The sequence below is a fragment of the Podarcis erhardii genome, assembly GCF_964252035.2.
Source record: "Podarcis erhardii genome assembly, chromosome: 9".
Classification (NCBI taxonomy): Eukaryota; Metazoa; Chordata; class Lepidosauria; order Squamata; family Lacertidae; genus Podarcis; species Podarcis erhardii.
Window position 1 is genome coordinate 7751898 of NC_138512.1, and position 27989 is coordinate 7779886.

The window sequence follows — 27989 nt, forward strand, 5'->3', positions numbered from 1 at the left end:
GACCCCCTGGACCAGAGCACGCCAGGCACTCCTGTCTTCCACTGCCTCCCGCAGTTTGGTCAAACTCATGCTGGTAGCTTCGAGAACACTGCCCAACCATCTCATCCTCTGTCGTCCCCTTCTCCTTGTGCCCTCCATCTTTCCCAACATCAGGGTCTTTTCCAGGGAGTCTTCTCTTCTCATGAGGTGGCCAAAATATTGGAGCCTCAGCTTCAGGTTCTGTCCTTCCAGTAAGCACTCAGGGCTGATTTCCTTCAGAATGGATAGGTTTGATCTTCTTGCAGTCCATGGGACTCTCAAGAGTCTCCTCCAGCACCATAATTTGAAAGCATCCATTCTTCGGTGATCAGCCTTCTTTATGGTCCAGCTCTCACTTCCATACATCACGACAGGGAAAACCAGAGCTTACCCCAGGTGTTGCTGGACTACAACTCCCATCATCCCTAGCAACCAGGACCAGTGCCAGGGATGAAGGGGGGCGTAGCCCAACACCACCTGGGGGCACCCAAATTCGAGATCGGAGCCGGGCGCGCCCCAGATCTAATCGGATCCTGTCCTGGCACGGATCCTCCCCTGCGTGGGCGTGGAAGCGCGCGCGCCCTCCCCTCCGAGACTTGCAAGCGCAGCCTCCGCGCGACCAGGGACAAGCGACGCGCCTCTCCGCCCGCCCAGGGGCGCTTCTTGCGCGGATCCCCTCGTGGGTCGGAGCCGGGCTCCATCTGCGCCCTTGGAGGGAGAGGCGGCTAAAAGCGCGCGGGCGCTGCGCCCGTGGAACCGCTCGGGGCTGCGGTTACGCAACTAGCCGTTCGGGTGGTTCAAGGAGAAGCCGCAGAGATAGCCTCTGGGCATACGCAGAGCGCCTTTCCCTTCGCTCCTCCTGGAAGCCATCTCCGACGCCGCCATCTCCTGTCCTTCCGCCTAGCACGCGTTATAGGTTTATTTTGAAGATTTTATTGAAGGTTGGCAACGGTAGAGGACGCAGGGAAAGCCCAAATAGACGCCGTGTCCCGTGGAGAGGGAGTCCCGGGCGTCCCTGGTGGTGGTACAGAAGATTTTCAAAAAACAGCAAACAGCACAGAATTCTCCAGGGTCCTCCTAGGCTTTGGCAGCGCATCACCGTAAGTGGAAAGAGGCGTCTCTTTTTCCCCCAGAACCCCTCCAGAGTTCTATATTGCATTTCTATGCTGGCCATTTCCTCAATTTAGTTTTATTTATTTACTGCGTTTCTATCCCGCCTTTCTCTCCGAGGAGCTCCATGTGCTGTGTTTGGTTTCCTCCCTCTTTGCTTAATGCCCAGACTGGGAGGAAGCCAGCAGCAGTGGCGTAGCGTGGGGGGTGCAGGGGGGCCCGGCCACACCGGGCGCAACATCTGGGGGTTAGGGTTAGGGGGCGCAAATCCACGGGTTAGGGAGCACAAATTATTTGCCTTGCCCCGGGTGCTGACAACCCACGCTACGCCACTGGTCAGCGGCCCCAGGTGAGATTGATAATAATAATAATAATAATAATAATAATAATAATAATAATAATAAATTATTTATACCCCGCCCATCTGGCTGGGCTTCCCCAGCCACTCTGGGCAGCTTCCAAAAAAATATTAAAATACTGTAATACATCAAACATTAAAAGCTTCCCTAAACAGGGCTGAGTGGCCTCTTCCCAGACCCCCGTTTATCGCCTGTCATCTCTGCTAGACCTCCATTTCCAACCTCTGATTTCAGTCCTTTAATGGTTTACTGTTGCTTCCCTTCTGCCACTTTAATCTCTGACTTCCTGTTTGCTTTGGTTTGCTTTTCGTTGATTTACGGCTGTATATTTTAATGGATGTTCGTTATTCTTCTCCCACCTGGGAATCTCACCCTTTTGGATCAGGGCCAGGGAACCTTTTCCAGCCCAGGGCCTTGCAGAGACAGGCAGGTAGAGAATGTGCCCCTCCCTTTTTTACCCTGGGGGATAAGTCTTCTAAATAAGTATATGAATAATTTTCGCAAAAGTTATGCTGACAAATAATTTTATTTCAAGGCTTGAACCGTATCTGCATATAAAGACAAAATGGAAAATATAGATAAATATGCTGACCGAAGCCCCCTTTGGAATCAAGTGGCCCATATGGCCCCCGCTCCCTCTGTCTGGGCCTGTGGGGGCCACATTCCCTTCTCAGCCTTTTGGGAGGGGGGGGGCATGCCGGTGGTGGGCGGGGCCAGTAAGCAGGAGAATTGAAGGACACATTTCAGCCAGGTAAAAGCACCCCTGGAGGGTGCAAAGTGGGGCCAGTGAGGACTGTGGCCTGGGAAGAGTCCTGTGGGCCATACTGTGGTACCTCGGGTTACAGACATAGTACCTCAGGTTAAGAACTTTGCTTCAGGATGAAAACAGAAATCGTGCAGCAGCAGCAGCAGCAGCAGCAGGAGGCCCCATTAGCTAAAGTGGTACCTCAGGTTAAGAACAGTTTCAGGTTAAGAACGGACCTCCGGAACGAATTAAGTACTTAACCTGAGGTACCACTGTATACAGATACCCAGAGGGCTGCATTGGGACCCCAGGTGTGAGGCTCTCCACCCTTCTCTTTAAGAAACATTTTTAAAACTCACCTTTTCCCTCTTTCTCCTTCAGCTGTGTTTCCTATCTCAGCTCTTCCACATCTTTAGGATGCCGGAAGGTCCAGAATTGTTTCTAAACAGCCGGTACATCAATGAGGAGTGCGGGGGTCTCATTTTCTCAGGTAAAGTGGAGAAGTCGGAAGTGAGCAAGAATCCAGAGGTGCCCTTTGAGAGCGACAGGTACCTGATCTCGGCCGTGTCGAGGGGCAAGGAGCTGAAGCTCACCCTCACGCCGCTCAAACAGGAGGGCCCCGCTCCGTCCAAAAGGCGGGTCTCTGCAGCCCGAGGGAAGCAGGTAGCTCAAGAGCCAATGGATATCATCTTCCGTTTTGGTATGTCTGGCAACTTCAAATTTGTCCCTGTGTCCGAGATGCCAAAGCATGCGCACCTGCGCTTCTACACCCGAGGAAGCCCGTCCCACGCCCTCTGCTTCGTGGACTTCCGCAGATTTGGCCGATGGGAGGTGAGCGGTTCCTGGCAGGTGGACCGAGGGCCCTGTGTGATGCTGGAGTATGAGAAGTTCAGGTGAGCATTGCCTATACCAGCTGCCCCAGGGCGCTTTGCCACCTGAGGTAAAGGTAAAGGGACCCCTGACCATTAGGTCCAGTCATGGCCGACTCTGGGGTTGCAGCGCTCATCTCGCTTTATTGGCCGAGGGAGCCGACGTACAGCTTCCAGGTCATGTGGCCAGCATGACTAAGCCACTTATGGCGAACCAGAGCAGTGCATGGAAACGCCATTTACCTTCCTGCCAGAGCGGTACCTATTTATCTACTTGCACTTCGACATGCTTTCGAACTGCTAGGTTGGCAGGAGCAGGGACCAAGCAATGGGAGCTCACCCCGTCACAGGGATTTGAACCGCCGACCTTCTGATCGGCAAGTCCTAGGCTCTGTGGTTTAACCCACAGCGCCACCCGCGTCCCATTTTGCCGCCTGAGGCAGAGCAGCAAATAATGTCCCCTGCCCCCTCCAAGCAGCATAATATCTGGGGCTGGTAAAGTTGTTTTGGCCCCTCAATTTAGGTGAATTTCCCACCTCCTCTGCCTCCCCTTTCGTCACATCCACCCTCATTTATTTATTTATTAAAAAAATTATTGACTTAAGAAAATTATTGGTGGTTCAGTGGTAGAATTCTCGCCTGCCACCCTCATTCATTTATGAAAGCAACTGGCTTCCTCCTGACATCTTGGGAAAAGAAAAGACCCTTCAAAAATGGGAGATGGCCTTGTTCTGACTTTATTTATTTATACCCCACCTTTTCCCCAACAGGAACTCTAGGTGGCTTATAGATAAAATAGGAGCAGCTGAAAACATTGGGGGGGAACCCATAGTTATAAAAAAACAACCCAATGAAATACAGTGGTGCCTCGCAAGATGAAATTAATTCGTTCCGCGAGTTTTTTCGTCTTGCGATTTTTTCGTCTTGCGAAGCATGGACTTTGGAAAAGCTTCAAAAATCACCGAAGTCTTCAAAAACCTCAAAAAAGGCCACCAGTTGCTCCTCGAAGTGAATGCACGGTTTTAAGAAAAAGGAAACAAACTCGCAAGACAAAGGAAACAAACTTGCAAGATGTTTTCATCTTGCGAAGGAAGCCCATAGGGAAATCCGTCTTGCGAAGCAACTCAAAAAACAAAAAACTCTTTCGTTTTGCGAGTTTTTCGTCTTACGAGGTGTTCGTCTTGCGAGGTACCACTGTAGTAATAGAATTAAAATATATTTGTATATAAAAGATCTCCATATTTCTAGGTGGGGACTGGATCAGATAGATTTGTTTTGATTGGTGTGGGAAACAGCAGGCTGTGACTAGTGATCTGCTGGGGAAATGCATGGCTCTAATTTAGCCCGCTTAGTTTCCAAAATGAGACTGTGTGAAGTACCACTTTGCCTATGTGGAAAACCAGCTTTACTTCATACGCTCCTCCGTGGGCCCACTGCTGCTGTCCCCATAGCTGTTATTCTGGCTCAGGGTCCCCCCGGTAAGCTTCATAGCTGAATTAGGATCTCCAACACTCTAACCACTCTAACCACTATGTCACACTGCCATTTCGTTTCCAGCATGTGTTTGTGCAAAGCTTTAGACTCCTGTTAAGCCACGGGCTTGGGGAGCCTCACACCAAATGCAGCCCCCTCTTCACCTGGTCCTTGGGACTCTTGTCAAATCATGCCCTTCTCGCTAGGCTTCCCTTCTCAGCAACCTCTTTGAGACCTTTGGCCGGGCTGGAATGTGCCCTTGAACTGGGATAATGCCTCTTGCTTGCCAGGCCACTTTTGCCTCTTGCCCACAACCCCCCAGTAGGTTGTGATGTGGCCCTTCGGATAAAAAAGACTGATGCTAAGTGGCCCTTTTAACAAGCCCTCCTCTGTTCCAGGGAAAACGTGCTGAGGAACCTCTCGGACAAGGCTTTTGACAAGCCCATCTGTGAGGCTCTGCTAAACCAGAAGTTTTTCAATGGCATTGGCAATTATCTCCGGGCTGAGATTCTCTACAGGTGAGCAGGTGTCTGACTCTCGCTTGTGCCCGGGGAGCAGAGTCTGCCAGGCTGGGAGCATTCCTGCCCAGGTCGCTCTGGTCCTGGAAACCTGTAATCGTGGGCACAAGCGATGACTCCTCTTCTGTGGTGTCCTCCTTGTGCAACTCCCTCCCTGTGAAGCTGCACATGACCTCTATGCTGTAAAATTGAAGCAGATATTATTTTATGTATTTATTTATTTATTTTTATTAAAGATTTTCTTGTTTTACAGAAGTAAGTGTAATGTCTCTCGTATTTTTTCCATGTAACATTTTTACAAATCTGTTTCATTTGTTGAGACATTAGGGGGAGAGGGGGGAAAAAGGGGGTTGGAGGGAGGGAAGATGGGTGGGGGTGGGGTCGGGTGGAGATGTTTCTATTATGCTTAATGTATGTAGGGTTTGGTGTCAGCGTTGCTTGTGCTGTTCACTTGTGTTTCTTTGGTGGTGAGAGAGGTTGGGGTTGGCCTAGGGTGTGGTTGTTTGTTTGTGATTGGCTGTGGTGATCTTTGTTTTCGTGTGTGAGTGGGGTGGGTGGGTGTTTTGGATCAGGTTAGCCATATTGATTTGTATGCTGTTGGTGGATTATTGTCATTGTCTTGTTGGGCTGTGTATGTGATAAAGGGGAGCATCTTCTGTTTGTCCCCGTGTCAGTTTCAGTTTATTGGTAAATTTTTCTAGTAGGGCTGTTTCCCATACTATTTGGTACCATTGGTCCATGCTTACTCCTGACAGGTCTCTCCAGTGTCTGGTTATGGTGTTTCTGGCTGCTGAAAGTAGGTGGGTTATGAATTCCTTGTGGTGTAAATGGGTGTTGTTGTCTTGGAAGATGTTTAGTAGGGCCAATTTTGGGGTGATGTCTAATACTTGCTTAGTTATTTTACATATTTCTCATGTGGCTGTTGTCCAGAATAGTTGGATTTTGGAGCACTCCCACCACATGTGAAGGTATGTGCCTGTGGAGGTGCACCCTCTCCAGCATTCTGGTGAGGTTCCTGGGCGTATTAGCTCTAGTTTTCTTGGTGTTAGGTACCACCTGTAGATGAGTTTCAGAGTGAGTTATTTTCTTTTCGTTGATATGGATTTAAAGGGGGGTTTAGACCACATTCTGGTCCATGGAGTGGGGTTAATCTCATAGCCTATGTCATTCTCCCATTGTTTTTTGATTGTGTCTAGGGGGTTTGTGGGATTTTGGAGTAGTATTTTGTATATTGTGGATACCGTCCCTTTTCTTTAACCATCAAGGCCTTTTAAGGAGCTGTCCTCAAAGGGAGAGTTTTTGAGTTCTGACATTGCTGTTGTGTCATGTTTTTCACTAGCCTTTTGAAAAGTGCTTTTTTGAAAAATTGCTGCAATTGGGGCTTACTTTAACGGTTGTTAATTACGTTGTGTTTGATATCGTGAGCTGTCTTGGGTGGGTTGTGCTTAGGTAGGTAGCGTATAATACAAAATTTAACCTGTTTTTAGTTTATTAAGACTTTTCGCAAGTCTTAAATTGTTGTTAATTCTTATTGGTAACTTCATTGTTGTATGTTTCTTGTAAACTGTTTTCGAGGGTTTGTAAAAATAAAATTTTATGAAATTTGCAGTGTGTCACTGAAATTTCACCGTTCCCACGCTTTGGCAGTCATTTGAAATCATTTCTGTGGCCTCTTCCAGGTTGAAAATCCCTCCCTTTGAGAAGGCACGGAATGTTCTGGAGGACCTGAAGCCCCAGGAACAGGTGAGAGGATGCGAGGTGGATCCCGCTGGATCAGAGCACAGGTCCAGTCAGCACCCTGCTTCCTGACTCCAGGCTTCCTATAAGCAAGGAGGAAGTTTTCTTGCTCTGTTGCTCAACCTTTCTCATCCCATCATGTGGAACAGGTCATAGCCCTTCTGCTTTAGGTCTTTGGGTGTCTCTGGACCACAGCTGCCATCGGTTCCAGCTGCCTCAGCCAATGGCTGGGGAATTGGGAGCTGCACCTCACAAAGGATGTTGTAGAGTTGGGTAAGATTCAGAAAAGGGGGGCCAAAATGATCGGGGGGGGGGTGGAGTGTCTTACGAAGGAAGGTTGCAACGTTCGGGACTTTTTAGTTTAGAGAAAAGGCAAGGAAGAGGCAACAAGATAAGACGTTTATAAAATTAAGCACAGCAGGGAGAAAATAATAATAATAATAATAATAATAATAATAGTAATAATTTATTATTTATACCCCGCCCATCTGGGCGGCTTCCAACAGAACACTAAAATACAATAACCTATTAAACATTAAAAGCTTCCCCAAACAGGGCTGCCTTCAGATGTCTTCTAAAAGTCTGGTAGTTATTTTCCTCTTTGACATCTGGTGGGAGGGCGTTCCACAGGGCGGGTGCCACTACCGAGAAGGCCCTCTGCCTGGTTCCCTGTAACTTGGCTTCTCATAGCGAGGGAACCGCCAGAAGGCCCTCAGAGCTGGACCTCAGTGTCTGGGCAGAACGATGGAGGTAGAGAAGCTCCTTCAGGTATACTGGACCGAGGCCGTTTAGGGCTTTAAAGGTCAGCACCAACACTTTGAACTGTGCTCAGAAACGTACTGGGAGCCAGTGTAGGTCTTTCAAGACCAGTGTTATATGGTCTCGGCGGCTGCTTCCAGTCACCAGTCTAGCTGCCGCATTCTGGATTAGTTGTAGTTTCTGGGTCACCTTCAAAGGTAGCCCCACATAAGGCCCAAAAGACACTTAAAGACTACTTCGAGATAAACCTGAGATCAGATGTCGAAAAAAGAGTAATTTGGGACGCAAGCAAAGCCGTGATGCGTGGCTTCCTAATACAACAGAATTCAATAAAGAGGAAAAAACAGAATGAGAGGAAAGAGAAAATTTGGAACCTAATAAAAGAAGGAGAGAAGAAACTGAGATCTAAACCCAAGTCTCATGAGATTTTAAGAGAAATAAAGTTTTATCAAACACAATATATGGAACTGATGAATCAGGAAATAGAATGGAAAATAAAACAAATGAGGCAAAAGACCTTCGAGTCAGCAGATAAATGTGGGAAGCTACTGTCATGGCAATTGAAAAAGAGACAAAAGCTGAATACGGTGACATCACTCGAAGTAGATGGGAAGTTTATTAATAAACCAAATGAGATAAGTAATTGTTTTCAAAGTTTTTTCAAGAAACTGTATAAACAAGGGCCAAAGAATGAACAAGAGATAGCAGAATTTATTGAAAAATACGGCCTGCCAAAAATTTCCGAAAAAAACAGAAGGAGTTTGAATGAGAAAATTACAGATCAAGAAATAGAGAGTGCCATTCAGGATATGCAACTAGGGAAATCACCAGGACCAGATGGACTAACTGCGAGATACTATAAAGCATTGAAGGAATGGTTAGTACAACCATTGAAAGAAGTTTGCAACCAAATCTTGGAGGGGAAAAAGGCTTCCGAATCGTGGAAGGAAGCATTCATCTCACTTATACCGAAGACAGAAACTGAGAAACATCAAGTCAAGAACTACCGCCCTATATCACTTTTGAATGTGGATTATAAAATTTTTGCAGACATTTTAGCAAAAAGATTTAAAAAAGTTTTGTTAGAGGAGATTCACAGGGACCAAACAGGCTTTCTACCAGGTAGACAATTGTCAGAAAATGTGAGGAACATTATAGACATTTTGGAACTTTTGGAAACTGACATAAATAGAAAAGCTGTGCTGATTTTTGTGGATGCAGAGAAAGCCTTTGACAATATTTGCTGGAGTTTTATGAAGAGGAATCTCCAAGGGATGGGGGTAGGCCAAAATTTTGAAAACGGTATAGGTGCAATATATTCTGAGCAAAAGGCTAAACTAATTGTAAATGGTATGGTCATGGACGAGATTCCAATAGAGAAAGGGACACGACAGGGATGCCCAATATACCCCCTATTGTTTATATCGGTACTGGAGGTTTTCCTGAATATGATTAGAAGGGACCAGCTGGTTAAAGGAATACAGGTCGGAACTAAACATTATAAGTTAAGAGCATTTGCAGATGATCTAGTTTTGACATTACAACAGCCAGAAGCCAGTACAAAAAGAGTTTTGGAATTAATTGAAATATTTGGTCAAGTAGCAGGTTTCAAATTAAATAAGCATAAGACAAAGGTGCTGGAAAAAAATCTAACGATGGGGGAAAAAGATAGTTTCCAAAGAGAAACCGGTTTGGAAATTGCAAAAAGAGTAAAATATCTGGGGGTGAATTTAACATCTAAGAATGTGAACTTATTTAAAGATAATTATGAGAAATGTTGGTTGGAAGTGAAGAAAGATTTCGATATATGGTCTAGGCTGAGACTTTCCTTGTTAGGCCGAATTGCTGTTATCAAGATGAATGTATTGCCGAGATTGTTATTTTTGTTCCAGACATTGCAAATTTTAGACAAGATGGACTGTTTCAAGAAGTGGCAGAAAGATATATCTAAATTTGTCTGGCAGGGCAAAAAACCCAGAATAAAATTTAAGATTTTGACTGATGCAAAGGATAGAGGGGGCTTTGCCCTGCCGGACTTAAAACTTTACTATGAAGCAGCAGCTTTTTGCTGGCTGAAACCATGGCTACTTCTTGAGAATACAGATATTCTGGATCTGGAAGGTTATGATAACAACTTTGGTTGGCATGCATATTTATGGTATGACAAGGTAAAGGTACATAGAAACTTTAAAAACCATATTGTCAGGAAAGCACTGTATAATGTATGGAACCGATATAAAGATTTGTTAGAGAGTAAAACCCCCAGGTGGTTGTCACCAATGGAAGCCAAGGCGGTAAAAAGACTGAACATGGATTCAGACTGGCCAAAATATTGTGAAATTATAGAATATGATGGTGAAAAGTTGAAACTACAGAGTTTTGAGAAATTGAAACCTAAAGTCCGAGATTGGTTACATTATTACCAGATTAATGAGACCTTTAAGCAGGACAGGAAACTAGGATTCCAGAAGGAGAGGTCAAAGTTAGAAACAGAATTGCTAGAACCCAATACTAAGAATTTGTCTAGAATGTATAATTTGCTGCTAAAATGGAACACACAGGATGAAACGGTTAAATCAGCCATGATTAAGTGGGCACAAGATATTGGTCATGATATTATGTTTGCTGACTGGGAGCAGTTATGGACCACAGGTATTAAATTCACGGCATGTAGTGCCTTAAAAGAGAATATAATGAAAATGATCTATAGGTGGTACATGACCCCAGTCAAGCTTGCAAAGATATATCACTTGCCCAATAACAACTGTTGGAAGTGTAATGAATGTGAAGGAACTTTTTATCATCTTTGGTGGACCTGCCCGAAGATTAAGGCCTACTGGGAAATGATCTATAATGAAATTAAGAAAATCCTTAAGTGGACATTTGTAAAGAAACCGGAGGCTTTTCTCTTGGGCATGGTAGGCCAAATGGTTCCAAAGAAAGATAGAACTTTTTTTATGTACGCAACAACAGCAGCAAGAATTCTTTTGGCAAAGTATTGGAAGACTAAAAAATTACCTACTCTGGAAGAATGGCAGACCAAGGTGACTGAATTTATGGGACTGGCAGAGATGACCGGCAGAATCCGTGACCAGAGGAGAGAGACAGTGGAAGAAGACTGGAAAAAATTCAAAATCTATCTTAAAAATTGTTGTAAAATTTCGGAATGTTAAGATGTCAAGGGATTGGATATAAAGAATTACAGCTGTAAAAATTGAAACTTAAAATTTTTTAGAGAGAATTAAATATAAAAAGGGATGAAGGATTGCTAAAAATTTTAAAACAAGAATGCAGTGAAGGGGAGGTTTGGGGAAGTCGTGTTATGTTTGTTTGTTTTTTGTTTATGTTGTAAAATTAATAAAAATTATTTAAAAAAAAAAAACAAAGGTAGCCCCACATAGAGCGCCTTGCAATCCAAGCGAGAGATAACCAGAGCATGCACCACTCTGGCGAGACAGTCTGCAGGCAGGTAGGGTCTCAGCCTGCGTACCAGATGAAGCTGATATACAACTGCCCTGGACACCTGTGCCCCCATGGACAGCTGTGAGTCCAGAATGACTGCAATGAGCAGAGAATTTTTTTTCTCCCTTTCTTGTAACGCTAGAATTCATGGACATCCAATGAAGCTGATTTGGGACAGTTAATATAAAGTACTTTTTCACATGGTGCAAAGTTAAATTATGGAACTATCTCCTAGACTGCTTTAAAAGAGGATTAGATAAAGAGAGAGCTATTGAAGGCTGCTGTTAATTCTGGATACCAGTGGCTGGAAGCCACAGGAGTGCGGGGAGAGGGTCCTTGAGTTCAGGTTCTGCTTGGTTCTGCTTGTGGGTTTGCCAGAGGCATCTGGCTGGCTGCAGTGAGAACAGGATCTACCAGGCTGTGCGTATGTTCCCACGCCCCTCTTCAGTGTGCATGCTTGCAGGGAGGCAACCTTTGTGTGCATATTGATACCACTTGGAATTGTGATCATGCAAGCCTCAAAACATTATGGAAACCTTTGCTGCATCTCTGCAGATATTTGCATGGACATGAGGGGGCAAAACTATCTGGCATGCGCTGTGTGGGGCAAAGCTACTTTGAGAGTCACAGAGAGCCAGCATGGTGTAGTGGTTAAGAGCAGTGGACTCGTAATCTGGTGAACCGGGTTTGATTCCCCGCTCCTCCACATGCAGCTGCTGGGTGACCTTGGGCCAGTCACACTTCTCTGAAGTCTCTCAGCCTCACTCACCTCACAGAGTGTTTCTTGTAGGGGAGGAAGGGAAAGAAGAATGTTAGCTGCTTTGAGACTCCTTCGGGTAGTGATAAAGCGGGATATCAAATCCAAACTCCTCTTCTTCTTCTACTTGGTGTAGCCTCACTCACGCATTCAGCTTACTCACAAGAATAGCTTCTTATTTATTTATTTATTTAGAGCCACTTGTGCCAGGCTCCTCAGTCAAAAGGGCTCCCAGAGCAGCTTACAATCTAAAACACACACACACACAAGGGAAAAGGAACAGGGAGGGAAGAGGAAAATCAAAACCCAAACTCAGGCACCAATTTCTAAACAGTACAGTCATACCTCATGTTACGTTTGCTTCATGTTACGTTCTTTCAGGTGATGTCCCACGGCGACCCGGAAGTACCGGAAAGGGTTACTTCCGGGTTTCGCCGCTCACGCATGCGCAGATACGGCGCTTCAGGTTGCGCTTTTTTCATGTTGCGAACGGGCCTCCAGAACAGATCCCGTTCGCAACCAAAGGTACCGCTGTAGTTCGTCTCATGAGCGACTGGCACAGTTCAGGGGCAGGAGGTGCCCGATGGAGCTGGGCCTCCAGCAAAGCTGATGACATGAGCCTTCTGCTTCCTGTTTGCCCTACTGAGACCACCTGGTGGGATGCCTGGCTCCAGGGGAGAGCTGAGGGGAGAGGAAGCCTGATGGCGTCAATGGAGGGAGCCCTGCTTCCCAGCACTCCCACTGAGTTTTATTTTTTAGCACATTAGTCTTTGGGTGTATGTGTGAGAGAACCTGGAGGAAGGATGAAGGCTGTATGGGAAGCACCTGAGTTGGGTCCTCTTTTGCTCAGCCTTCCTTGACTGCTGGCCTTCCCCTTGCAGGCACCTGGACTAACCTCTAGGAAAAAGGTGAAGCCAAAACAGGAGAACCCCGACCTACTGGAGCTCTGTCACCTGGTGCCCATGGAGGTTGTGAATCTGGGTAAGGACCAGGTTGAGGACAACCCAAAATGAAAATGCTTCCCCTCCATATTCTGTGTATCATTCAAGAGCTGCAAAAGTGTGTAGGTTTGAGGGGGGTGGATGGATGGTTTTTTATTTCATAAAATTTATTATTATTTTTCCCCAATAGATTTTTATTGAGATTTTAAAGGTTACAAAAAGAAAAAATAAAGAACATATCAATTTAAACAGAAAAAAATAAAAATACAGAACAATACAAGAACAAAAGAAAAAAACAAAAACATGAATCAAACCTTTACATAGCTTTCTTTCCTTTGCTTATTTCCTTGACCTCCTCACACCTCCTTTTTGTGTTCTAATTCAATTAGATATTTCAGCAAATCCTTTCCATCTTTGTTTTTATCCTAATGATTTATCTTAATATACTATAATTTTACATTCTGTTCTTTCACCAATTAACAATCCATTTTTACATAATCCTTTATATCATTTCTGCTAAAACCACATTACTTCATTCCAACATCCTTCTAACATTCCTTAATTTTACAATGTTTCTGTAGATAAACTTTAAATTTCTTCCAATCTTCTTCCACCAACTCTTCTCCTTGGTCTCGGATTCTGCCAGTCATTTCCGCCAGTTCCATATAGTCCATCACCTTCATCTGCCATTCTTCCTGGGTGGGTAGATCTTGTGTCTTCCTATTTCATAAAATTTATACACTGCTAGTTTTTTAAAAAAGCATCTAAGTGGATTTGCAAAGTTGGAGTGAAATTCGAGGAGGGGTGGAGGCAAACCTTGCTACCCTTCAGCTTGTTGCTTCTCCTCCCAAGTAAATAGGTACAGTGGTACCTTGACTAAAGTCCAGTCTATTATAAGTCCGTTTTGGATTAAGTCAAATTGCAACCCAGAAATGAGTGCTCTGGGTGCAACACAGAGGTGATATTTGGAGGTTTTGTTTTTGCTATTTTTTTGCATTTTGGTTTGTGTGGCTTTTTCGGTTTTTTGACTGTGACTTCGTTTTATGGGACTGACCTGTGACTGTGGCTTGTGACTTGGTTTTTGTGACTGTGCGGAACCCAGTTCAGCTACTGGTTGATTGTGGTGTGACTGCAGAAATGGATAAAAGCCGCCCCATCCAAACAATAACTATCATCAGTGAAACGTAAAGGGGGGGAAATGTTATATTTTTTCATCTACAATACTGTCTTATTTATTTTATAGTACAGTGCATTGATTATTGCCTTCATTTTATGGATCAATGGTCTCGTTAGACAGTGAAATTTGTGTTAAATTGCTGTTTAAGGGGGTGTTTTTCATTGTCTAGAACGGATCAATCCATTTTCAATTACTTTCTATGGGAAAGCTCACCTTGTTTTAAGTCTGCTTTGTTTTGAGACCAGACTTCCGGAACGGATTATAGTCTTAAATCAGGGTACTACTGTACCGCGGCGTAGCGTGGGTTGTCAGCACCCGGGGCAAGGCAAGTAATTTGCGCCCCTAACCCCTAACCTGCCGCCGCTGCCAGCTTCTTCTTGCTGCTGCCTGGTCTGGTCTGGTGTGGTTCTCTCCCGCGCTCAGCGCTGCGCTGGGCGGCCGCTGCACTGTCCCTCCCCCAGATGGTCCCTCCCTCGCTCTCTCTCCGCTCCGCACCGCAACACACGCCTGGCACCCTCCCCCTCCACAGTGGGCGGCGACCCGGCAGCTTGGATCGGATTCGCACAGCCAGCATTGCAGTGAGAGAGAGTGAGTGAGCCAGGTAGGGGCAGAGAGCTGCGAGTGCGAGCGCGCCCCCCCCCGCAATGTTGTGCCCAGTGTGGCTGGCCCCCCCTGCACCCCCCACGGTACGCCACTGCCACTGTACAGGGTTACCGTGTACAGCTTGATAGAAATGCATTCCTGCATTCACATTTCTCCTTGCCTTCTTCCCAATAGGTGGCAAAGGTTATGATCCCGTTAGGACGTCTGATTACACCATGTTCCAGGAGTGGACTCAGTGCTATTTCGTCCCAGGCATGCAGACCCTGCGCGATGCCAACGGCAGGACCGTCTGGTTCCAGGTAGGAGCTGGAGGGAAGGACACCAGCTTCTTTCCTGGGGGGTCAGGTGCTGCAGTGTGCTGGCCCCTCTTCCTTCAAGGTTGGAGAACATGTGGCCCTTTGTGAGCATTTCAAAATGTCATGGTCTGTAAATCTTGGCATCTGGAAGACAGCGTGAAATAACCTGTGGGTTAAACCCCAGAGGCTAGGACTTGCCGATCAGAAGGTCGGCGGTTCAAATCCCTGCGACGAGGTGAGCTCCCATTGCTCAGTCCCAGCTCCTGCCAACCTAGCAGTTCGAAAGCACGTCAAAGTGCAAGTACAGTCATACCTCGGGTTACATACGCTTCAGGTTATATACGCTTCAGGTTACAGACTCCGCTAACCCAGAAATAGCACCTCGGGTTAAGGACTTTGCTTCAGGATGACAACAGAAATCATGCTCCGGCGGTGCGGCAGCCGCAGGAGGCCCCATTAGCCAAAGTGGTGCTTCAGGTTAAGAACAGTTTCAGGTTAAGAATGGACCTCCAGAACGAATTAAGTACTTAACCTGAGGTACCACTGTAGATAAATAGGTACTGCTCTGGCGGGAAGGTAAACAGCGTTTCCGTGCGCTGCTCTTGTTCGCCAGAAGCGGCTTAGTCATGCTGGCCACATGACCCAGAAGCTGTACGCCGGCTCCCTCGGCCAATAAAGCGAGATGAGCACCGCAACCCCAGAGTCGGTCTTGACTGGACCTAATCGTCAGGGGTCCCTTTACCTTTACCTAGTTGTTTGTGTCTTATGTTCCCAGCACCAAAACTCAAGAGGAGGTTTTTGTTTTTAGTATTGATTACATTCTGGGCCATCTTCTTCCCTTGCAGGGCAGTCCTGGACCAATGGCCCCAAAAGGTGAGTATCGGGGGCTCCTTGGATCGCCTGTCAGTGATTTCTCCTGGATACCAATACATTGGGTTGCAAAGGGAGCAAATCGTTTTTGATCCAGCCTCTCACACGGCTTGTTAAGTAAAGATTTAGGCTTTTAAACAGGGAGACTCTTTGCTCTTCCTCGAGAAAGTCTTTCAGCTTAATATACCCTGATGTGCCTCCAAAACAAGGCCAATTTCTGCAGTGCTTGATTGGGAGATGTAGGTTGGTTGCTCAAAGGCAAAAGGTGGTAGGTTGTGGAGGCGCTACTCAGAGTAGACACATTGCTGTTAATATTTATTTGTTGTATTGATATCCCACCTTCATGCAGCTCAAGGTGACTTACATGGCTCCCCACCCCCCCATCTAAGTTAATCCCTACAATCCATGTCATCTTATACTGCCCATTATATCGAGACTCAAGAAAAGAGCTGATCGAGCCGATTTTAAGGAAAATACCTCGTAGTACAGACGACACCTATATCAGACACCTCTTAGCTGACAAAGAGACCAAAATCAACAGGCCTGTGGCAAAGTACTGTTACATTGCAACAAGAGTAAGACGAGCAATGATGTCAGCAACGGAGTTTAAATTGTAAACATCGAAGGAATGATAATAAACAGTAGTTGTTAAGTTGTGGGTTGACATAGCAGACGACACAGCGATTTCTCCAAGTAGCTCTTTATTTCGTAAGCTGGAATAGAACTGACTGCAAACAGCTCAGCCGGCCTGCTTTTATAGGCAGCCGGCAGTCAACATTGTAGCAACAACAGCCCAGAGTTCCCGCCTAAAATAACTGACGCGGACCTGAGGGAAAACTATCTACAGACCTGAGTGAAAACTATATACAGTATCCCCCTGCTGGCCCAGGGTGAAACTTCACTACATAACACCCCTCCCCACCGAGATAAGGCGTTAGTTACAATCGTAATGGTTTCCTTATATACAGCACTACGCGTAATGGTTCAATTAGGCACAAAAGCATATTGGTTACATTTCCCATACTTAGACCAACAGTGATACCTGCCCAACAACATAGTCCTTTAAATAAGTTGGGCGCTTGGGAACTCTGCCAGACCGCCGGGGACTGGTAGCCAAGTCCGGAGGGCCACACAGTTCTTGCTGAGGCTGTGGTGCGACCCTAGGTGGCGTTGGAACCAAATCCCCTGGATCCGCTGCTGTGGGTGGAGCCTCCGCAAGTGGAGTGGTCTGAGTCTGTGGTAAGTCTGGCAGACCCTCTGAAGCGGCTTGGTTCGGCTCCACGCTGGCAGTTTGCGAGGGAGGTGTAGGTGGGGCCTCGCCATCTGTACGTGTCTCTTCTGGAGCCGCAAACGCAGTTGGGGGCACCTCGGTAGTGTCCAAGTCCCCAACCCTGCGCCTAAGCTGGTCTATGTGCCGTCGCCACAAGCGTCCGTCTTCGAGTGCCACCTGGTACGAGCGAGGTCCAGTGACTCCCACTACTGTGGCTGGCACCCAAGGAATGTCCCCCACATAGTTCCGGGCAAAGACCTGGTTTCCTGGGACAAATGACCGTGGCGCGTTGGCACAGCCTGGGGGTTCAGCCACGGCAAAGTCCGGGTGTAGCCGGTCGAGTGGTGACCTGAGGCGGCGGCCCATAAGCAGTTCAGCAGGACTCCTCCCTGTGGCTGCATGAGGGGTGATGTGTTGCACGAACAAGTATTCGGCGACCCGCTCATGCCAGTCTCCCCGGTCCAGGCGCGCCAGTGCCTCTTTTGCCGAGCGCACCATTCTTTCCGCTTGCCTTCCAACGCCTTCATTTTGACAATTCCCGGGTGGCCAACGTGCAGAGCCTCCAGGACGCGCTGACGGAGTCCCTGGGGAATCACGACGCGGTCTCCCCACAGCAGACAGCCGCGATGAGCTGAGAGTTCATGTTGTCTGGTTGCGAAGGGCTGGAACTCCGATGCAAAAGGCCCTTGTGGCCACCCCCTCCACACCCAGTTGAGCACCCGGCTGATGGTGCGATCCTGGGCAGACGCGGAGGCCACAGTGGCAGCTGATACAGGCGCTGCCGGAAGATCCTCAATCAGAAGGAGCGATGAAGCTGGAGCCGGGTCTTCCACAAATGCTGGAAGAGGGCAACGGCTGAGGGCGTCGGCATGGCCCATCGATTTCCCCGGGCGGTGGATGAGCCGGTAGTGGTAGGCAGCCAGGAAAACAGTCCATCGCAGCATGCGTGGCGAGAGGACCGGTGGAGTTGGACGATCACCGGCGAGGAGGCCCAGGAGTGGCTTGTGGTCAGTGATGAGGTCAAAAGTCCTGCCATAGAGGTATTCATGGAACCTCTTCACTCCAGCCACAAGTGCCAATGCCTCCTTGTCGAGCTGGCTGTAATTCCGTTCCGTCAGAGATAGTGTCCTGGAAAAGTAGGCGAGCGGTGCTTCTTTTCCATCTGGAAAACGGTGACTAAGGACAGCACCGATGCCAAAAGGTGAGGCGTCGCAGGCAAGGACCAGCGGCCTGGATTCACTGTACTGTACCAGCACACTGTCTGATGAAAGGAGAGCCTTGACCGCGTTGAAGGCCGCCGTCTCCCGATGACCCCAGGCCCAAGGCGTCTTTGTACTAAGGAGTCGGTGAAGAGGCTCAGCCACTGTGGCTTTGTGGGGCAGGAACATGTTATAAAAGTTCAGCAGCCCCAGGAACGCCTGCAACTCCGTCTTGTTCTTTGGGGTGGGGGCCTGCTGGATAGCGCGGATCTTGGATGTGGTCGGGTGAAGGCCGGAGGCATCGATAAGATAGCCCAGGAACTCTACCTGTGGAACGGCGATCTGGCACTTCTCCCTCTTTACCTTGAGCCCGGCCTCTTGGAACCTGGTCAGCACGGCACGGAGGCGCTCGAACAGCTGCTGGTGTGAGTCTGCAGACACCAAGACGTCATCAAAATATGGTACCACGCCCGGAAGCCCTTGCAGGAGACGCTCCATAAGGCTTTGGAAGATGCCAGGAGCCACACTCACCCCGAACTGCAACCGGCGGCAACGGAATGCCCCCCGGTGGGTGACGATCGTCTGGGCTTCAGCAGTGGCATCATCGACTGGCAGTTGTTGATAGGCTTGGGCAAGGTCCAGCTTAGCGAAGACCTTACCCTCACCCAGGGAATGCAGCAGGTGTTGGACAACAGGAACCGGATAAGCGTGCTGCTGAAGTGCCTTGTTGATCGTGCACTTGTAGTCAGCGCAGATTCTCACCGACCCATCTGGCTTGACAGGCGTGACGATGGGGGTTTCCCACTTGGCGTGGTCAACCGGCTCCAAAACTCCTTGGGTGATCAGTTTGTCCAGTTGTTCGTCCACCTTAGCCTTGAGAGCAAAGGGAACCCGGCGTGGCTTTAGCTTGATGGGGGCGACTTGTGGATCAAGGCTAAAGGAGATGGGCGTACCTGTATATTGCCCCAAGGTGCCGTCAAAAACCTCGGCAAAGTCTTTGACCAGACCCTCAGTCTCTGCGTTAGAGATGCAGTTGATGCCGGTGACTTCCAGGCCGAGGGCATCAAACCAGTCTAGCCCTAGGAGGCTTGGCCGCTGACCTTCGACCACCACCAACCGGAGCAGGCCCGAAAAATCCTTGAAGGCAATCCGGAACCGGCCAACGCCTACCACGGGAATGTCGTTTCCCTGGTAGTCTCTCAGGTGTACGCGGTGAGAGTTGAGTTGCCTTTTGGACACTCTGGGTACCAGTCTTTTGATGGTGCTCCACGACACGATGGACAGGGCAGACCCGGTGTCGATCTCCATGTCACATGGAGCTCCTTCAATGAGCACCGTGACGTTCAGCTTGCGTCGCGTAGGCGAGTCGGTTTGGCCAATCGTGGTTCCAGACGGGCAGTGGCAGTTGGTGAGAGCGAAACAACTTTCCTTGGCAGACTGGAGTGAAGGCTTGGACTTGCGAGTTGATGAAGGGGGGGTGTCAGACGGAGCCGATCGGCAGACCTTAGCGATGTGGCCCCTTCTGGAACACTTCCTACAGATGGCGTCTCTGAATCGACACTTGGCACAGGAATGGTTGCCTCCGCAGCCGGCACATTCCGGTTGGCCCTTGGACTTCTGTTGGAACTTCCTGTGCTCCCGCTTTGTCTGGTGCACGTCATCGCCTTCACTGGAGGATGCCTCATCACTGCTGGCCTCTTCATGATGCACCGGAACTGGCTCCCTAGCAAGACGCGGGCTGCTGCACTTGCGGATCTCCTGGGCAGAGCATTCAGCAGCTTCTGAGGCCACAGCCTCCTCAATGGCTTTCTGCAGCGTGAGGTCTGGCTTGGCGAGGAGACGCCATTGCAGATGGATGTCCCGGACCCCGCAGACGATTCGATCCATCAGGGCATCGTCTAAGTCTCGGAACTCACAGTGCATTGCAGCCTGTCGCAGGGCGGTGGTGTAGTTGTTGATTGACTCCCCCTCTGCCTGGTTCCGGTGGTAGAACGCATGGCGGGCAGCAATCTTGGACGGCTTTGGTGCGTAGTGGTTGCGGAGCTTCTCTTGGATCGTGTCCCATGGTGTTGCCTGGACTGCTTCGGGCGCAACCAATGCTCGGGCCGTCTCAAACACCTCAGGCCCACAGAGGCTGAGGAATAGGCCCCGCTTACGATCCTTTGATACTGCTGTCAGCTCGTTGGCTTGGAGGTAGCAGTCGAACCGAGCGAGGTAGGAATCCCATGATTCAGAGGCTGGCGCAAACGGCGGTAGAGGCACAAGTGAAGCCATGATTCCGATGCCGGCGTGAAGGGCGATGGATGGAACACAGTGCTCTAGCCAGAACAGTCAGCTCTGAATTGGTTCTGTCCAGTGATTTCGCTCAGTGATTTCGCTCTGTGATTCAGCTCAGTGATTCAGCTCAGTTCAGAGGCTGGCCGCATCTGGCTGTGCTCTGATGTCCATCCATCCCACCTTCGTCGCCAGTGTTAAGTTGTGGGTTGACATAGCAGACGACACAGCGATTTCTCCAAGTAGCTCTTTATTTCGTAAGCTGGAATAGAACTGACTGCAAACAGCTCAGCCGGCCTGCTTTTATAGGCAGCCGGCAGTCAACATTGTAGCAACAACAGCCCAGAGTTCCCGCCTAAAATAACTGACGCGGACCTGAGGGAAAACTATCTACAGACCTGAGTGAAAACTATATACAGTATCCCCCTGCTGGCCCAGGGTGAAACTTCACTACATAACAGTAGTGACATTTGAATTGAATTTTAAAACCTTAAAAGCCAAAACTTGGTCATAAATATAAGACCAATTCTGTGAATTGGCTATATTTTTACTGTTATTTGTAGCTCAATACTACTTATAATGTCATATTTTTATAAACTGTTTTCTGGTCATTGACCGTATTAAAGATATTTGAATCCAGCTTAGGCTGGAAGTGAATGACTGGCCCAACGATTACCCAGTGAGTTTCATGACAAAGTGGTGCATTCAAACTCTGGTCTCCCAAGCCCTAGTGTGACACTCTAACCAACTACACCACCACTGGTGTAACATAGGCATGACTAACATAGGGCTGTTAGTTTTTATGGGTATACTCTTTACTTAGTTGACTACAAACCCCAAACTGCACTGAGGATCTTTAAAAAGTCAATCCTTTATTAGGCATAGCAAACCACACATTATCAAACAAACACCGTATACAAATTGTGCAAAATACGAATTCAGCATAACAAGGTTTGTCCCAGTCAGATCTTTAACTCCAGAGAAAATCAATTTGCATAAATAATACAATATAACACTACCACATCACCTGTCAATTAAGAACCACCAAATCTCTTTATAATGGCCCAGTCTTTCTACATGGACAGCACTCAAAAATTCAGCCACTATTAAAGTAATTTGATCATTCCTGTCCGAGAGCAGGTCCTGAACCACTGGGGGCATAGAATTGAGCCTGTTAAGTTGTAAGGCCTCTAATAATTGTCTTCTGGCATAAATGCCAAAATCACAAGAAAAGAAAAGAAAATACAGTGGTGCCCCGCAAGACGAATGCCTCGCAAGACGAAAAACTCGCTAGACGAAAGGGTTTTCCGTTTTTCGAGGTGCTTCGTAAGACGAATTTCCGTATGGGCTTGCTTCGCAAGACCAAAATGTCTTGCGAGTTTTTTCCCTTTTTTTTCCTTTTTCTAAGCCGCTAAGCCGCTAATAGCCGCTAATTGTTGGTACTAAAGGGTTAAGAGGTAACAAGTCGCTCTAATCACTGAGCAGCTGGAAGTCATTAAGCATCCAGGAATGTGAGTTAGTTTGTATAAAGAGTCAGTTCACCCATGTTTCTCTCTCTTCTTCCCCCCTTGACCTGACTTGCAGACTCAGTTTGTGGCCATGGGCGTGTTTGCTGATATGAGTTAAGTTTAGAGTAAAGTTTTCTTTATGCCGGAGATAAAAGCATGTGTGCTTTATCGCCAGGGTTTTCTTTTGTGAATAATGCCGAAATTCTCTGCTGAGATAAGACTTATGCCGTTGGAAGCGCACTGGACGTTTACTTAACATTAAACTAATTAAAGTTTAATGGACACTAATAGCCGCTAAGCCGCTAATAGCGCTAAGCCGCTAATAGATTGAGGTTGAATCCTGACAAGACAGAAGTACTGTTTTTGGGGGACAGGAGGCGGGCAGGTGTGGAGGATACCCTGGTCCTGAATGGGGTAACTGTGCCCCTGAAGGACCAGGTGCGCAGCCTGGGAGTCATTTTGGACTCACAGCTGTCCATGGAGGCACAGGTCAAATCTGTATCCAGGGCAGCTGTTTACCAGCTCCATCTGGTACGTAGGCTGAGACCCTATCTGCCTGCGGACTGTCTCGCCAGAGTGGTACATGCTCTGGTTATCTCCCGCTTGGACTACTGCAATGCGCTCTACGTGGGGCTACCTTTGAAGGTGACCCGGAAACTACAACTAATACAGAATGCGGCAGCTAGACTGGTGACTGGGAGCGGCCGCCGAGACCATATAACACCGGTCTTGAAAGACCTACATTGGCTCCCAGTACGTTTCCGAGCACAATTCAAAGTGTTGGTGCTGACCTTTAAAGCCCTAAATGGCCTCGGTCCAGTATATCTGAAGGAGCGTCTCCTCCCCCATCGTTCTGCCCGGACACTGAGGTCCAGCTCCGAGGGCCTTCTGGCGGTTCCCTCACTGCGAGAGGCCAAGTTGCAGGGAACCAGGCAGAGGGCCTTCTCGGTGGTGGCGCCTGCCCTGTGGAATGCCCTCCCATCGGATGTCAAGGCGATGGACAACTACCTGACATTCAGAAGACATCTGAAGGCAGCCCTGTTCAGGGAAGTTTTTAATATGTGACATTTTAGTGTATTTTTTATCTCTGTTGGAAGCCGCCCAGAGTGGCTGGGGAAACCCAGCCAGATGGGCGGGGTACAAATAATAAATTATTATTATTATTATTATTATTATAGCCGTGCTTCGCAAGACGAAGAAACCTCAAGACAAAGAGACTCGCGGAATGAATTAATTTCGTCTTGCGAGGCATCACTTTATGCTCCAAAGTATCAGGTTCCTGTTTACTACATTTGCAGAGACACTCTGCTTCTGAGAGAGCTAAAGATCTTCCCACTGAGGATCTTTGGAAGAACCATAGCTGAGTTGCAGAGCCCTTAATTTGAATGCAGATGGTCACGGGTTCCATCCCAGGTCTCTCTAGGTAGAAGGATCAGATATGCATAGAATCACCTCTGTGCTTAAGACACCAGAGAGCCAGTCGGACAAATGAGGCCAGCTTCCTCTTCTCTTCTATGATTTTGGACACAACAGAGACATTTTAAGTTATTGCTGGCAAAACTGGGGCTGGAGCTTTCATTTTGTTTTGCAGGAGGAAAGCCACGCAAGAGACGGTTGCAGGTAAAACCCGATCCTGATACCTCAAGCTCCAAGGTAAGGCAGCTCTTTTTAAAAATATATATATAATTTTTAAATTTATTTTCCAATATCGTTTCAATAACAGCCTCATTATAACAATGCCAAATTTATGCAATTAAAACAATTATTAAAACCAATTATTTATGTACTGGATTATACGATTCAGTTAAAGTGACTTCTTCACATGCTAGTTTTGATGGGTTCCTCTTTTCTTCACATGCTAGTTTTGATGGGTTTCTCTTTGCTTTTAAAAAAAATTTCTGCGTCCCAAAATCTTATTTCAATTACATTCCCTTCAAGATAGTAATCCCTTATACAACAACTACAATCTTTTGGTTTCAATTGGTGTTAATATATTAAGTAACATAAAGTTTCAAGTGAGGTACTCAGTCTGTAATCATTGTTCTTACCTGTGTGTAGTAATTTTCCCATGATATTGTCCCAACCATATATAATGTTGTGCCCTTCAATCTTCCAACTGTTGATATTTCCCATCATGACTCGGGGGAAGCAGTTGTCTCACAGTTTTCCAAAAGCCTCTGTGCCACTTTGTCCTGTGATTCAAGAGCTTGTGGGAGACCCCTCTGTTCTAACAAATGAACTGTCCTTGCCATTTTTTTTCAGCCTAGGGAGAGCGCTCTGATTCCAAACTGCAAATGATTAATAGGAAAACCTCTGACCTTGCAGCTGGCAGACTCCTTTCCTCCTTTCAGCTGAAAAAAATATAGTCCGTTATCTTTCCAGTTAGATTACATTCCAAATTGTCGCAGTTTAGTTTGCATTCCTTTGAAAATAGCAGAGCGTGGGGGTGGTTTCATTCTGTATCCCAACATAGTCTTTCCCCCTCTTTCTCTTTCCATTCCATTCTTCTCACACATGCAGTTCCGGTTTGATGTTAAATTTCATGTTATTAATCCAGTTTCTCCCAAACTCACTTTTTATAGTGCCTTTGCCTGCCCTCGCATTCCATAGGGAAGCAAGAGAGGAATTCAAAGAATGAGTTTCCCCCATTGTTCTTTGTTTATCTCTGTCTGTCTCTGTGATTCCTGCATTGTGGGGTTTGAGACCTTCCACCTCTACAGTTCCATTATTCTATCTCACAGGTGCACACTTGAATTGTGGAGGTGAAATTCAGCTCTGTTTTGTCTCTCCTAGGTCACAAAACTGGAGACTGTGGCCAGTATTCCTCAGAAAGATGTTGTGGAAACAAGGAAGTCTGGAAGGAAGAAAGGGAAGAGAATTGTCCTCCAAACAGAGGACCACACTATGGTTAAGGAAGCCAAGGTACCAAACACCAGAACTCGGAGTAAGGTTTCTGCCTTGCAGCAATCTCCAGCACCAGATAACACAGTGGCTGAATCCCAGAAGAGGCGAACATCAACCCGGAAAACCAGGGGTAAGAAGAGATGTGATCCGGCTTCAGAGTCCCTTAGGTGGCTTTATAGAGCAAAGAGACTCAACCACAGCAGGGATGGGGAACCTGCGGCATAGTTACCAAAGTGGGGGGTACCATCTGTTGTGGCCTTCCCAAAGCAAAGGAAGGATTGGACTCTGATTAATAACAAACAGAGACTTGACCCGCAAGACTCTGGGAGGGGTCCGTATAATAATCTCTCTCTCTCCACCCCCTGGCCCAGGTCGTTTTATTCACAAAAGAACTTTTTACACAGTGTTCATAAGAACCAATCAGATTTCCTCTGAGCATTTAAAAAAAACCACACGTGGGACAAAGTCAGATCAGAAGAAATCCTTTTAACTACAAATAAACTATTTCCTACTTGAGCATGCATAGTAGTCCAGATTAAATAAAATAGGAAGCAATGCTTTTAGGAAACCCAGAGGTAATAAACAGCAGTAAACAGTATTTACCAACTCCTTGTGAACTCTCTTCCTGAACTCTCTTCCTGGCCCTAAGATTAACAAACCTAACAATTGCTACATCAAAGAAACTACCTACTATCTTTTATGGCTCAGGATGCCTGATGAAGCAACTGGCCTGTGTTTAGAATGCTGATACGTGCCTGTCAGGCAGAGAAATAAGACCGATGCAGAGGCATGTGGGATGTGATCAGAAATTATTGTCAATGAATTAAACCCAGTCAACACAATGCATTCATCGCGGACACAATGGCTTGATGCATATTTTATAATTCCTCATAGTAATCCCATCTGATCACTACACTCTGGATATTTGCACTCCTACAATCCGTGGGGGGCACTAAGACAAAAGAGGTGGAAGGGGGGCACAGAAGGTGGGAATGATTATTGGATTTTGAAAAGCTGATAGCACTGGATCAAATTCATCCATTTTGCTGAATTAAATAATTTATATTGGATTTTTGTGCAACTAATTGTTACCAAGCTGAATTGTACTGTGCTAACATCTTCCTTAGTAGGTTGGGCAAACCACTCTTCTGAATAATGCTTTTTATAGGGTGGGGTGCAGCACTGGGATGGTTCTATGGAACTGGGTGGGCGGGTGGGGTGTAGCCCCCAAAGCTTTGGTAACCACTGGCCTAGACCTTGCTGGATGCCAGCAACCATCATTCCCGACCATTCGCAATGCCTGATAGGAACTGGGCAGCGCAGAGTTGGAACTATGGAACTCACTCCCACAGGAGGCAGTGATGGGCACTGATCTAGATGGCGGCTTTAAAAGGATTGGACAAATTCATAGAGGAGAATTTCTGCATGATGGCGCTGCCCTGCCTCCAGAAGGGAGATGGCTCTTGGGCTCTACTTGTGGGTTTCCCATTGGGGCTTCCGGTTGGCCACTGTGAGACCAGGATACTGGACTAGGTGGGCCATTGGCATGATCCAGCAGGGGGGTTCTTAAGTTTGCATGGGACTGCAGGTTCCCACTCGCTGAACACCCACATGTCTGGCCTGCAAGCCATCTAACTAACTGCTATTCCTTTTCAGGTACTGCTGCTGTTTCCACAAGACCCAGGCAGGTGAAGGCACAGTAACATTCCTGATGCAGAACGGCCTCTTCCCCTTCTGAGCCATGTGCTGCTGAGGCAAAAGGGGGTATAAACTCCTGGACGATGCTCACAAAGCTGCCTTATGTTGGTTTCTGGATCCTGGCCTGGCAGCAGGCAACACACTGGCAATTGTCTGCTTTGTCACTTATGTGCTTTTTGAAGTCCTGCTAGGAACATATAGCAGAGCTACTATGAGGCCTTTTATATTTGCTTTCTGAAATGCCGCTGTAGATTCAGGCCACGGTCTCAGCCCAGATTCCAAACAGCGAGTGGGCTTTGCATATGCCACTGCTGGAGGAGATGTTCTGCTCTGGGTGTCGAGAGGGTTCTCTTGATACAATGGAACCTCTATTTGCGAACATAATCCATTCCGGAGGTCCATCCGGAGTTCGAAACAGGTCGCTGGGAGAGGCGCTGTTGTGCGCAGGCGGCAATTCCCTGCTTCTGAGCATGCACGAACAGCGATTCTCGCTTCTGTGCATGCACGAATGGCGATTGCTGCTCCTGCGCATGCGCGAACAGCAGCAAACCCGCCGGTTACTTCCATGTTTGCCACGGTCACGACTTGGAACGACCGTGAGAAGAGGTGGTGGTATATTCACAAGAGAGGAATGACATAGCTCAGCCTCCTCCAATCTGGGAGCTGTTTCAGGGGCTTCTGGAAGGAGAAATCTAGCGCAACTCACCAGCAGATAGTTTTCGCTTGGTTTGGGGTATAATTGCACTGTTGTATAATCCGCAAGAAGAATCCACAAGCTGATGGCATTACCTCCAGCTCCGCCAAGACCTGGACTCTTGGCGCTGCAATTTTAGGTGAAATGAGTCTTGCCCTGTTGCTTCCTGAAAAGAGATGTCAGAGGTTCTACCTTCTGAACAGAGCGAGGGCCCATTATACACCTGTGCATTTAAGGTGCAGGTTGTTCAATGTAACTAGCAGGGGACTGCGGCGGGAATGAAGTTTAAGCCGTTCCAGTTTCCCCCAGAGCAAATGGCACCTTCATACTATTTGCATTAAAAACACCACTGACACATTTAACATCATGTCTAGATTGGCCTTTGGATCAGGAGCACAAGAGCAGAGCTCAGCTGCTGAAACGGTTGCAGTATTTCCTTCTCTGCCTTATTCTGACAGGAATCTTGTCCGGGGCTCAAGAGCTACATGGATAATTCAGGCCAACACTTCAGCTGATCAGTAAGATATCCAGAGGTAGTTCTGTTCAGCAAGGAGTGCGATTTGATCCACTGATACATTACCTCCTAGTTTTGAAAGAGACGTGCATTTTAACAGTTACTCAGTCAAATACTTTCTACCCTTGGTGATTATATTCTTGATGATTGTATTTCTATCTCCTTTGATTATATTCTTACAGTGCTTTTTGGTGCAAATAAAGATTTTTTTTTTCTAGAAATGATGGTGTTGTA

General features: G+C 47.2%; 1 protein-coding gene across 2 annotated transcripts; it reads left to right on the plus strand.

Moving 5' to 3' along the window:
• The first annotated feature begins 555 nt into the window (after positions 1-555).
• On the plus strand, positions 556-27976 carry NEIL1 (nei like DNA glycosylase 1). 2 transcript variants are annotated; one of them, XM_081876358.1, is made up of 10 exons: positions 556-1118; positions 2614-3125; positions 4973-5092; positions 6772-6835; positions 12689-12788; positions 14703-14827; positions 15670-15697; positions 23537-23598; positions 24739-25007; positions 25814-25919. In XM_081876358.1, the coding sequence occupies exons 2-10, from the start codon at positions 2650-2652 to the stop codon at positions 25857-25859; spliced, it is 1290 nt and encodes a 429-aa protein (XP_081732484.1). In that variant the 5' UTR covers positions 556-1118; positions 2614-2649; the 3' UTR covers positions 25860-25919. The 2 variants fall into 2 exon arrangements, with proteins under 2 accessions (XP_081732484.1, XP_081732485.1); XM_081876359.1 differs by lacking the exon at positions 25814-25919 and adding an exon at positions 26506-27976 and having other exon boundaries at positions 603-1118; positions 24739-24979.
• Positions 27977-27989: the final 13 nt, after the last annotated feature.